The sequence below is a fragment of the Cnephaeus nilssonii genome (genome assembly GCF_951640355.1).
Source record: "Cnephaeus nilssonii genome assembly, chromosome: X".
Taxonomy (NCBI): Eukaryota; Metazoa; Chordata; class Mammalia; order Chiroptera; family Vespertilionidae; genus Cnephaeus; species Cnephaeus nilssonii.
The window spans coordinates 77,967,036-77,980,741 of record NC_137071.1 but is presented as its reverse complement, the minus strand read 5'-3'; the positions used below and the strand labels follow the sequence as shown (position 1 = coordinate 77,980,741).

Sequence of the window (13,706 nt, the reverse complement as noted above, 5' to 3'; positions counted from 1 at the left end):
ATCATAACTCTGGCAGATCTGGCCAATATGTAGTCTACATTTTTTTGGTAGTATCAGGATTGGGGAAAGTGATTCATTAGAATCTACACAAACTGTCATAAGCCTATATGATAAAAATCTTAATTTTTCTTGCCCAAATCAGAATTATTCAGGAGGATAAACTTTGAGTAGGCCCAATTTTGGAATATTTTCCTCCCCTCTGTTGAATTTGCTTTCATTGGTAAAAAGAGGTTTCAGTGTCTTCAGAAGACCAAGCTGGGGGTGGGTCAGAAGGTACTGTGGGGTTATGAGTGAAAAGAGTGGACCATGCTGCATTGTGGTTTTTGTGCTTTTAGGAGAATTGCCACATGGCTCTTTCCTCCTAAGAATATAAGAAATGTCAGACTCTGGGTCAGACCCATGTGAACTGTTCAGTGAAGTGTTTTTTTTCTGTCTAGTATTTGTGTAGTGCCGCTAGTGGGTTATAGGACTAACACTTGCCTTATAGACAGACTAGGGTATAATAAACTTCGACTCTGAAATTGTGAGGAGCATAATATGGACCATCTATACTAATAAAAGGGTAATATGCTAATTAGACAGGATAGACGAGGACGTCTTTCCAGAAAAAGCTGCAGCGGCTGTGAGGTGAGGGCCTAGGAGGGCCGGCAGCCATGATGGCCGACAGTGGCAGCAGCAGCAGGGTGATGGGGGTGGTGCCTTCCCCTGATCGGCCCAGTTGCCTCCTGCAGAGGGAGGCCAGACTGGGCTGTTTTATGAAAGAGCATGATGTCTTCTGTGACGCCAGCCTCTAAATGTTAGTGGCGGGGGGGGGGGGGGGGCGGGGTGTCACATATCCTGAGTTCTTCTCCTTAGGAACAGAGCCCTTTCATTCAATTCAATGGAACAGGTGTATTGAGCCTGGCAAGTCAGTCTTATGTGAATGACCAGTGACTGCTTTGTTAATTGCAAAGCATATTTTGCCAAATGTTATAATCAACAAAGACATGTCAAGCAACTTTCGATTCTTTAACCTCCTGGTATTTTTCATTTTATTCAAGGTTAACTCACTGGACATCAGTAGAGTGAGCTATGGCCATATTGTTACAGAGAAACCCAATATTTGGTTCTGAAAATGGGGAAGAGTGGAACTAACTGTGGCATTTGCTGACACATGATGAACCTGAGGAAGTAAATTGGGTTTATTGACCAGGATATGATCAGGGGCAGATTTAGCTTTGAGGGTCAGGACTGTGGAGGTAAATTATAGAATCAACTGGTCCAAGGTTTGGGTGGAGCCTACTCAACTTAGATAGAGCACATTTTATAATCATCGATGCTTTTAGATAGATGATTCTTTTTCATATTTCAGTGTATCCAGATTAGGGTCCCAAGTAAAAGTGAGATCCTTGTGTAGTGCCGCTAGTGGGTTATAGGACTAACACTTGCCTTATAGACAGACTAGGGTATAAAAACTTCAACTCTGAAATTGTGAGGAGCATAATATGGACCATCTATACTAATAAAGGGTAATATGCTAATTAGACCGGATAGACCGGACATCTTCCTGACGTCCTTCCAGAAAAAGCTGCAGCGGCTGTGAGGTGAGGGCCGAGGAGGGCCGGCAGCCTGCATGGCCAACAGTGGAGGCATCAGCAGCTGGGTGATGGGGGAGGTGCCTTCCCCTGATCAGCCCAATCGCTCCTGCAGAGGGAGGCCAGACTGTGGCTCCCTGGGGGGAGCGGGCCTAAGTCGTCACATCCCCTGAGGGCTCCTGGACTGTGAGAGGGGGCAGGCCGGGCTGAGGGACCCCACCCTCTAGTGCACGAATTTTCGTGCACCGGGCCTCTAGTGTATTATAATAGTGTGGGATGAGGGCAGTTTTTTTTTAATGCTCCTGTGTTGAGAGTCACTGCATTAGAGTATAGTAGTTTTAAATGAAGCCACATTTCTAACAAGGGACCAGATAACGAGAAAAATGAAATCTGCAGACAGTCTAGAAGCTTTGTTTTAGCCATTATTTATCATCTGTTCTCTTACCAAACCTTTTATTAAGTAGCAAAGTTGATTAATTTGCATGTATTTCTTTTCTGTGCCCACATGCTCTCTGATACAGGAATGAACAAATAGAAAAATGGACAAGAGCCGAAACCGGTTTGGCTCAGTGGATAGAGCGTCGGCCTTCGGACTGAAAGGTCCCAGGTTCGATTCCGGTCAAGGGCATGTACCTTGGTTGTGGGCACATCCCCAGTGGGGGGGGTGTGCAGGAGGCAGCTGATCGATATTTCTCTCTCATCGATGTTTCTAACTCTCTATCCCTCTCCCTTCCTCTCTGTAAAAAATCAATAAAATATATTTTTTTAAAAAAAAGAAAAAGAAAAATGGACAAGAGAGGAAAGAGGATGGGGCTGAGGCCAGGTGCAGTTGGGGATGCATAATACCCAAACTGAATAATCAACCCCAGAATAATCAAAATATGTTTTAGGGTCATAACATTAATCTTTATATTTAATCATTCTGGGTGATGTTAAAAACAAAAGATTGTATAATCCTATATAATAAAGAGGTAATATGCTAATTGGTCCTAATGGTGTCTGAGTCACAACTACAGGAACTGGCGGGTGGGGACTTATGCCCCCGGTGCTAATGTCACGCTGCCTGCCTGCATCCCCGGCTGGAGACGTGACACTGCCTGCGTGCGGTCCAGTTCACTGATGTGACACTGCAGAGGGGCTGGGCTTGATGGGGGACCTCAGGCCATGCCCCCCGCTGGCGGGGCTTGACAGGGGACCTAAGACTTCGCCCTCCCACCCGGCGCCAGGCTGGGGGACCTGAGGCTGCGGCCCCTGCCCGGAGCCGGGCTGGTGGACCTGAGGCTGCCCCCCCACCCGGAGGGGCTTGATGGGGGTGGGGCCGGCCAGGTCTGGGTCTCACCCAATGGGGGTGGGGCCAGCCTGGTCTGGGTCTCCTGCGTTTTCAAAGCGGGTGAGGGTGGTGGGCAGGGACTTGACTCTAGGTCCTGCATTATGCCCCAGACTGACAGGAGGGAGATTTTATATACATTTTACTAATTTTCTTTCATATCTGACACTTCTATTATAGAGAAAGGGCAAATAGCAATATTAAAATATTTCTTCTAATTAATTCCCTTTTAATGTGCACGAATTTCATGCACCGGACCACTAGTACCATTAATAAAAATCATTTGATATGAAATGATTCAGAATAAATATGACTTTCTTTTTAGCATGAAAGTGAATCTATTGAACTGGTCTTAATGTTCCCTCGGCACACATAGATACAGCTCTGTTTAATTCCATATCCTCTTACCTATAAGTACTACATTTAATTTACTACCATTCTAGCTTTGCTTAGCAAAAATACAGTCTTGATTAAAAGGATATTATCACAGCTGATGGACCTTGAAAGCATTTTTCTCAGAACTTCTAATAATTTTATGACCTGCCGACTCCAATAAGGCTAGATTTGCAAGTCTCCAGTTTTTGCCCACCTGGCTGTCCTTTGGGCAATGGTAATTAGGGGTATGTTTGATGATGTAGTTTTCCCATACACTACCTCCTTATCCATCCTGAGAAATGGAAAGTTACTGTGTAGAGTTTTAGAGAATTTTAGAAGTTTGCTTCAGGGAATCCCAATTCCCTAGTTAGCTGATCTCTTATATAGCTTGTAATTACAACTACAGCCTTTGTCTCTTGGGATGAGGCTGGGCTGAAGGATCCTCCAATCTGTCTAAGCGAAGATTCAATTATTATACATAAGGGTTATATTTTAGAGTTGCAGCTGTGACAGATGCCTCCCTCAAAAAATACAGAATTGGTTTTGGTGCTCAATTCAGTGGAGATGACTTAATTTGCAAAGCCTGTGATTTCCACAGGTTAGCCAGATTTGATCATTCTCCACAGCAGGCCATTTTCCACTCTCCTGTTTTGATTGTGCAGTATGACTATTTGGTGGCATCTGTGGTTCTAGGAGTAAGGAAAATGCTGTTGCTCAACGTGACAAAAAAGCTATTATGGGCAGAGCAATGGCGGTGCCCCGGTGCTGGGGGCAAGGCTTGTTAGCTGCGTTCCTGGCTCCACCTAGGACGAAGCTTATGCCTCCCACCCAGGCCTCAGGGACCTGGGGGACAGGCCAGTGGCTGCAAGGAATGGGGGAAACAAATCCTGAAGGAACTAGATGAATATTATGAGAAGTTTAAATGGGAGATGGACAGCAACCAGAAGAGGAGAGTGTTGCACTGCATTCAGAGAGCCCTGATCCGGAACCAGGAGCCAGGAGCTAGGCGATGAGAAAATCTAGATTGTGAGTCAGATGGTGGAGCTGGTGGAGAACAGGTCCAGGCAGGTGGACAGCACGTGGAACTCTTTGAGGCACACCACGAGGTCAATGACACCACTGGCCACAGTGGCAAAGCTGGCCAGGATAAGTCCAAGAATGAGACAATCACACAGGCAGAAAAGCCCAATAACAAGAGGTCTCAGAGACAGCGCAACAATGAAAATTGGGAGAATGCAGCCAATAATCACGACCATGATGACATTGCCTCAGGAACGCCTAAGGAGAAGAAAGCAAAGGCCTCCAAGAAGAAGAAACGCTCCAAGGCCAAAGCAGAGAGGGAACATCCCCTGCAGACCTTCCCATCAACCCAAACAAGCTCACATACTGTCTGTGCAATCAGGTCTCCTATGGATAAATGATCGGCTGTGACAATAAGTGCCCCATCGAGTGGTTCCACTTCTCCTGTGTGGGACTGAATCATAAACCAAAGGGCAAGTGGTACTGTCCCAAATGTCAAGGGGAGAACGAGAAAACAATGGACAAAGCCCTGGAGAAATCCAAAAAGGAGAGGGCTTATTATAACAGGTAGTCGGTGGACCTTGCTGAACAGGGAGGAGGACTAAGCCAGTGTATTTATTACATTGCCACCTTTGATGAGGCGCAAAGACTGTACAATGTATATTTTTAAAGAATGCTAGAAAAGGAGCCATTCCTTTTGTAGGGATGGCAGTGGTTTTCTGCCTTTTGTTTTCGTTGGTACACATGTGTAACAAGAAAGTGGTTAGTGGATCAACATTCTAGAAACTACAAATATAGGTTTGAATTAAATACTCAAGTGAGTCTCAGACTTTTTTTTTTCTGTTTTTTTTGTTGTTTTTTTTTTTTGGCTGGGAAGTTGACTTGGAAGCAACCTAACACATTAAATGTAGAAAGAAAAGATTCATTTAGCTACTGTTTTATTTTAACAAAAATAATGTTATTATTTCATGAACAGATTTTTTTTATATATATATTTTATTGATTTTTTACAGAGAGGAAGAGAGAGGGATAGAGAGTTAGAAACATCGATGAGAGAGAAACATCGATCAGCCACCTCTTGCACACCCCCTACTGGGGATGTGCCTGCAACCAAGGTACATGCCCTTGACCGGAATCGAACCTGGGACCCTTGAGTCCGCAGGCCGACGCTCTATCCACTGAGCCAAACCGGTTTCGGCCATGAACAGATTTTTTAAAAAATTAGCCAAGTTACTAAATCTTCTTGCTATAATAATGTATATCCATATAACAATTCAATAAAAAGGTTTCAAATTTGAAGATTATTTTATGAAAACATAAATTGTTAAATTTTACATGACAAACATTTAATATTCTGTCATGTTACCCCAAATGGCCAGATTGGGTACATTTTTTATTAAGCCAAGCAGAAGTAGTGTAGTCGTGGAGTTTCAAAATCATGCTTTTGCTATTACACGTCCTAGGGTAGCTTATTTAATTTATATAGGGTGTATAAATGTACATTTCCAACTGAACCTGTACTTTCTATTTTATAATCAGAAGTGCAGCCAGATGCCATTGTGAAACGAAGGTGTGTTCTCTGCTATGTGCATGAGACCTGTATAGAAGTGACATCAAAAAATAAGTGAAACTTAGCTAGTTCCTCTAGCAGTATATTTAATTTTGACATAAGTGATTTTTAAATTTTTATCTTAAAAATTGGTACACCAGCAGTTTAGACAAAATCTTAAGCAAAATTTTGTATTATTGTTCTCACTTAATAATGAAGGAGAAGTTACATAATTTCCAGCAAATAAATGTGAAAAGAGTATATGTTAAGACCAGGGGTTGGAAAAGTATTGCCCATAGGCCAAATCCAGCCCTCCACCCATTTTTGTATGGTTGGTGAGCCAAGAATGATCTTTACATTGTCAAATGGTTAAAAAAAATCAAAGGAAATCTATTTTGTGACACATGAAAATTATATGAAATTCAAATTTTAGTGTCCATAAATAAAATGTTATTGGCACACAGCCATGCTCATTCACTTAAAAAAAAAAAAGCTATTATGTTTTTATTCTGTTTAGAGCATTATTACCATTGTCCTGATTCCATTGAAAAAATGAGTTACTCTGGTTTGGGCTTTATATCATCACAGAATATATTTTTGACCTATGAAATAAGTTATTTCTCACAAAGGATTCACTTTAAAATCATCATACTTACAGTTCAATTTACAGAAGGTTTCAGTTGTTCAGAATCATATGAACACATAAAAGAATTTAAAATTGTAAATGTGGTACTAATTCAGAATGGGAGAACTTCGATATTTTTTTCATATCAAATTTGATGTTGGGGCCTTCTCAAAATACAAAAGTAAATCAAACTTTATTTTGGTCAGCATGGCTTTCCAGTTTGTTCTTAGCTAGATATTATTCACATATCATACAATTGGTCTTAGTAACTCTTTTAATTGTTAACTTACTTGGCTTTAAAATATCTGAAATGTTTGTTGAAGACCACAGAATGTATTTCTATAAAGAAAGGGTTTGTGTTTCTAAATCGCCTTGAATTTGCCTAAATCACTTATTTTTTCAATACATGACTATAGTTTGTCAGAGCTCGACTGATTTTTAGAGGTTATCTAATTAATGTAGAATAAAAATTTCTAGGGAGTTTTCTTTTTTCAACCTATACTGCTGAAACATGAAACCTCCTGAAATTCAGATAAACTTTGCAGGGACTCTTCTCCCCCCCCCCCTCCCCCGCCACTCCCACCCTATGCCAGTTAAACACCACTGACTTAGTCTAACACTCTCATCCCACAGGTAGGGAAACATTCTTTCTCTCACAGTTTTTATTACAAACTTTAATAAGCACCAAAATTCTTTTTAAATTTTAACATGACATATTTTTATAAATTGAATTGGAGATGTAAAATTCACTTCAGTGAATGATGGGAGCATAAATTATTTATGCTGTATGTTTTTTTAAAAGTAAATTATGAAGGATGTAATATTAGTAAGAAAAATCTCAAAGTAACTGACCAGAAAGTCAGTATACAGAAACTGTTGCCAATTTGTGATTGTCCCAGTACTGTGTCAGGCACTGGGGAGATTCGTGGATGTCCTTTATCCTGGAAATGCCTAAGCACTCATATTTCTTCTCAGCTGTCCACAGTCATTTCCCACAGGGCATGGAGGCCTGATTGTGTTAGTTTTTAAACAGCTGCCCTGATTACATTTTCAGTAAAAGGAGATTCATAAGAATCTATCCTATCTAATAAAAGTATAATATGCAAATTGACCATCACTGCAACACACAAGATGGCCGCCCCCATGTGGTCAAAGATGGCCGCCCCCATATGGACACAAGATGGCCGGCAGGGGAAGGCAGTTGTGGGCTATCAGGCCATCAGGGGAGGGCAGTTGAGGGTGACCCAGGTCTGAAGGCGAGGGCAGTTGGGGGGACCAGGCCTGCAGGGGAAGGCAGTTGGGGGCAATCAGGCCTGCAGAGAAGGGCAGTTTGGAGGGACAGGCCTGTAGGGGAAGGCAGTTAGGGGCAACCAGGCTGGCAGGGAAGGGCAGTTAGGGGTGACCAGGCCAGCAGGGGAGGGCAGTTGGGAGGGACCAGGCTGGCAAGGGAAGGCAGTTGGGGGCAATCAGGCCTGCAGGGGAGGACACTTGGGGGGAACCAGGCCTGCAGGGGAGGTCAGTTGGGGGGGGGACCAGGCCTGCAGGGGAGGGCAGTTGGGGGCAACCAGGCTGGTAAGGGAGGGCAGTTGGGGGTGACCAGGCCAGCAGGGGAGGGCAGTTGGGGGTGACCAGGCCTGAAAGGGAGGACAGTTAGGGGCAACCAAGCTGGCAGGGGAAGGCAGTTAGGGGTGACCAGGCCAGCAGGGGAGGGCAGTTGGGGGCAATCAGGGCAGCAGGGAAGCAGTTAGGCATCAATCAGGCTGGCAGGGGAGTGGTTAGGGGGTGATCAGGCTGGCAGGCAGAAGCTGTTAGGGGCAATCAGGCAGGCAGGCAGGCGAGCAGTTGGGAGCCAGCAGTCCTGATTGTGAGAGGGATGTCCAACTGCCCATTTAGGCCCGATCCCATGGAATCGGGCCTAAACGGGCAGTCAGACATCCCTCAAGGGGTCCCAGATTGGAGAGGGTGCAGGCTGCGCTGAGGGACACCCACCTCCGTGCACAATTTTCGTGCACCGGGCCTCTAGTATATATATATAAAAGCCTAAGCTACCTAACAACAGAATGATCGAATGACCGGTCGAGGTTGCTATGACGTGCACTGACCACCAGGGGGCAGACGTTCAATGCAGGAGCTGCCCCCCTGTCAGTGTGCTCCCACAGCCAACCTCCCACGGCCGGCCAACCTCCCGCAGTCCATCCCCCTGGCTGGCCAACCTCCCGTGGTCCCTCCCCCGGCCAGCCAGCCCCGATCGGCCCAATTGCTGGCCAGGCTGAGGGACTCCACCCATGCATGAATTCATGCACCGGGCCTCTAGTACTAATAATAAATAGATGCCCTGATTACATTTTCAGTAAAAGCAGACCTCACACTCCACTTGGGGACCATTGATCTAAAGCAACCATACATTTGGGAGAACAGAATGGAATTGTTAAGCTTTTAAAATTTCATTTTTATTATCAATGTTTAGAAGACATAGCCACAGAGATAGGCTTGAATAAAAAACATAAGCTGCTCAGAAGATTTGACAGACTCTAATGGATGAGTGGATGAAGACCTGGGGGAAAATGAAATGGATTTTCCAGAGAACCTTTTTATTCCCTGGAAAATTGGGAAGGGTAGTTAGGGGTGACCAGGCCTCCAGGGGAGTGCAGTTAGGGGCAAACAGGCTGGCAGGGGAGTGGTTAGGGGGTGATCAGGCTGGCAGGCAGAAGCGGTTAGGGGCTATCAGGAAGGCAGGCAGGTGAGCAGTTGGGAGCCAGCAGTCCTGGATTGTGAGAGGGATGTCTGACTGCCCGTTTAGGCCCGATCCTACTGGGCAGTCGGACATCCCTTGAGGGGTCCCAGATTGGAAAGGGTGCAGGCTGGGCTGAGGGACACACACCCCCGTGCACGAATTTCGTGCACCTGGCCTCTAGTATGTAATGATTGATTAGGATCTGGTTGTTGGTTGTTTTTTATTTTTTCAGTCTGATCTTTGTTGCTTATCTACATGTAATTTAAGGTTATATATGACTTATTCTACACACAGCCCCAGAACGGTTGTTCTGGTTCCAAACAGAATAGCACAGCCTGGCACATGCTGGGCACATACAAGTAAATGTTTTCTGTTTCATGGCTATTATAATGGCTTTCAAACCCAAAGTCAGTACTTGAATTATAACTGTCTAGCTTCTTTAAGACTACAGTTTGGGAAAGGAGTCAGCACCAAAATGGTTGTTTTGGTTGCAAACAGAAGAGCATAGCCCAGTGAATGGTGGGCACATCAGATCAATGTTTTCAGTCTCCACTATCATAATGCTTTTCAAACCCAAAGTCAATACTTTGGAAAGAGAAAACCGATATGCCCTTCCAAAACCAAGGGGGAAAGCAAGAACTGCATTATCTTAAAAGTAAAACTATAACTTTTTCTTTCTGTTTCTATTAAAAAGACTGTACTAATAAAACTGCCAATTTCTTTCAGGTGGGTGTACATGGCATTAGAATAGAATTCATCAATGAAAAAGGATCAAAACGCACCGCCACCTACCTACCGGAGGTTGCAAAGGAGCAAGGTCATTGTTGTACTTTATTTCATATGATCTGGTGAAGAATTTAAACAAATATACAAATTGAAATGCAATATCTGACCTTGTAGTTATGATCAATGTCAAATTATAAGAAACAACTCTTCTGTCACAGCCACTGCAATGTCTGTATGAAATCGGTTAATTACACAGAAGTTGAATCCCTGCACTGAAGTTTGATAGCAAAAACACACCAACATATACTGTCAAAAAAGCAAAGATTTGTAAAAGCTGGGTGTTATTTTAGGCAACCGTTTGCTATAAATTTTAAGAGCCATTTTCCCATATTCCATTGTGCTACAGCCTTGTGTGGTATAAACAAGCCTTTAGTTTGACAGTCAGCCACACAGTTCATTGTCAGTATCAAACATTTTATTCTTAGGTAGTTGTCATTACTCATTCTGCTCCTGTTAAGATTGTAGGTTAGGAGCATTGAGAATACATGAAGTAGTGTTTTATATACTTGGTCTGCATTTCCAAGTCAACAGACATTTTTCTATTTTGCAGATAAAACACAAACCTTTATGAACCACCACTGTAACACAAAGTAACTTTCACTCTGTAGTATTTTGTCCTTTCTAGCCACTACTAAATTTTAGTTTCATGTTAGTTGAAATGAATATACCTTCTTCCCTTTATGGAGCTTCTTTTCTCATCAGAAACTATTTGTAATTTGGTTTTCCTGTGTTTAGTTCATAAATATGTGAGAAACATAACAGCAAAACTTAATATAATTAAACCTCCAACAAGAGAGTTAATCTTTAAGGCAGCTATCTGAATATTTGTTAAGTTTCTTTCAAAAATGCCTTAATCCTGTAGTTCCATTGACTTTATAAAGCATTCATAAGAAATAGAGGTCCTCAGATATTAATATACCATTCTATGTCAGAACCAACAAAAATGCCCTTGAATATTGCAACCAAGTACACTTGATTGATGATAGAAGTTACCTTTAGAAAGAATAATTGCCATGAGTGAGTGTAGGAGTCCTAAATGCTACTGAGGTGGCACAATGACATTTAGGCTCTCCCCTTCCTTTTAAAGATGTCACTGTTAGAAGAGAATACAATGCTTGTAGTTTGTTTACTGAGACATGATTTGAGCAGTTACTGCCAGCCTCCTTGCCTTCGAATGTGGGTGAGATAAAGAAGCCATTGTTGTTAGCCATGTTGGATAGCTAGAACTTAAGGTGTGTGGTGGCGAACCTGCTTTTCTACAGGATGAAATCTTAGCTCTTTTGTGTGAGTTTTAGGACCAAAGGAGTTGATGGCATTTGGTGAAAGTGATACTTGACCTCTCTAGAAAGTCATTTTGTATTTTACCAAATGTACTTTTTACATGTACTTGACTGTATTTTATCTGGTCTGCTCTCCACAGGATGGGACCATATTCAGACCATAGACTCCTTACTGAGGAAAGGAGGGTACAAAGCTCCGATTACTAATGAATTCAGGAAAACCATAAAACTTACCAGGTACAGAAGGCATTTTCTAGTGCAAAGATACCCAGTACATTTTGATGCATGCATATGCCTGTAATCCTTTGATTTCTTTGGTCTCTCTAACTGTACCTGCTTCTCTTTTCTGAAACAGAGTGGAAATGAATGGCAGGGCCATACTGAGGATGGATACAATGGAACTATGGTTGGCAGTAAAGCCTATAAAATGTATGAGCCCATCCTTCCCATCTTTAGCTCTATGTGATCACTCTGGCTTTATACAAGCAAATCCTCTGGGCCTTTAGACTACATTATTGAAGAAAGTTACCTGAATTAGCTGTTGGCTAGCTTTTGACATGGCTTAGCAGAACCCCAGGATTCTGATAAACAGTCCTCAAATTTGAATTAACCTTAGAATTTTGGCAGTGATAGAAGTCTCCCATGAAAGCTTGCTGAAAAATACAATTAAGCAAGACTCACAAATGCTAAATAAAGTTCTGCATGGAATAATAGGCATACTTATTTTAAAAGGAAAATGTCAACATTTTAGGAAAACGGGTTGTGGTTTCCATTTATTTTAATTCCATAAAACCACATTGAATGCCTGTGGTCTAAAATGGCCTCTTCTTAGCTCTGAGAAGTTACAACTTTGAAAATGCCTCTATCTCTGCTCTCTCTGAGTTCATAGTCTAATTGAAGGGCATGTATAAAGATGATTATTAATATAAGGCAGAATGTGATAGATGATGTGAGATCATAAAGTAGGGGAATAGGAATTCCAGGAGGGATTGGGAGTAACAAAATTTAAAACAAGAGGTAGATTTGAAGCTGGGCTTTAAAAATAGGTAGAATATTTGATAGACAGAGTGGAGGAGAAAAGGAATTAACTAAAGGGAACTTTGTGAATTACCACAGGTAGGTGGCTTAGTACAGAGCAAGTTCTGAGGAATGTTCAATAGTCCAATTTGGCTGGTCTTTCAGTGTATACATAAAATGTGGTAATTAGAGGAAAATATGGCAAAGAAGGTAGGTTGGATCAGAACAAAGAGCCTTAAGTTCCAGACTAAGAAGTTTAGACCCAATTCTATAGGCAATTGGTAGCCATTGAAAGATTTTAAAAAGATGGATTTGGGAAGGTGTAAGATTAGAATTGGAAGCAAGAAAAGTAGTTAGAAGACATTACTATTGTCTAAGAATATCTGGAAACAATCCAAATGGAGTGAAATGGGAGCCTTAACAAGAGCTGTGGCAGTCAGATGGGAAGAAAGGAGGGAACACATAAGAAAATATTGTAGAAAAATGAAAGGACTTAGTCATCTTTCAGAAGGAAGAAAGAACAAATCAAGGCTTGACTGTAGATAAAAGGGACCAAGATGATCCCTTCAACCAAGAGAGGAACCACAAAAGGAGAGTCACATTTATGCATTGATTATGGATTTCAAGTGCTTCCTGGGATATCTGTATATTAATGTCCAATAGGTTATGAATGTGCATGTATAGAGCTCATGGACAGAGATTGTGACTGGGGATCATCTGTAAAGAGGACGTAGTTGAACCTGAGGATAGGGTTCATTGAGCAGGGACAGACCATAGGGTCAAAAGGACTAAAGGTAGAAATGTAGAAAAATCCTATAAGACAGGAGTAGGATGAGTAGCCATAAGGAACAGTCTGAGCGGCAGGGGAAGAACCAGAGGGGTGTGGATTTGTAGAACCCATGGCACAAGAGAACTTCAAAATGGAAGTGCTGAGCAGTAACATAATGGGGATGTCAAGCGGGAAGAAGAGTGGCCTTCTGAAAGAGCAGTCTCTGTGGAGCCAAGATGCATTGAGCTAAGGGGTAATGTGAGATGAGAAAGTACACATTAATTGCTCCTGAGAAGTGTGGCAATGAAAAAGCTAGAAATGAGGGAAAAGAGGGTTTGGGATACCAGGATTAAGTAAAGCTTTTTGTTGTTACTGTTTTTACTTAATGGTAAAATCTGAGTAGATGTGTGGACAGAGGGAAAGGAATGGAGCAAGGACGATCCCAGAAAAAAAAAATTAGTCAACTGAGTGAGTTGCATACATGATGGTAATAGGTTGCCTTTCCTCTCTTCCTTCCTGTTAGCAAATTGTGGATCAGAGGGCAGTACAATTTGTAGAACAATTTAAACAAGGAGTAGTAGAGTGGAAAGAGTACTGGACTCAGATTCTGGATTCCTGGGTTCTGATCTCAGCTTTGCTACTTATTAGCT

The 13,706-nt window shown here is 42.4% G+C and overlaps 1 protein-coding gene and 1 pseudogene across 3 annotated transcripts in view; both read left to right on the top strand.

Annotated features, from left to right (window-relative positions):
• The window catches only part of AMMECR1 (AMMECR nuclear protein 1), a 117,384-nt gene that overhangs the window by 90,865 nt on the left and 12,813 nt on the right, over positions 1-13,706 (top strand). For both annotated transcript variants that reach the window (XM_079765206.1, XM_079765205.1), the window contains exons 4-5: positions 9,931-10,021; positions 11,411-11,507. In XM_079765206.1, coding sequence (XP_079621332.1) covers positions 9,931-10,021; positions 11,411-11,507 — 188 coding nt within the window. The remainder of the gene's footprint in view (positions 1-9,930; positions 10,022-11,410; positions 11,508-13,706) is intronic.
• LOC307095138 (inhibitor of growth protein 1-like) lies at positions 2,145-5,151 on the top strand (annotated as a pseudogene). The gene has a single exon. The product of its transcript is annotated as an inhibitor of growth protein 1-like (transcript).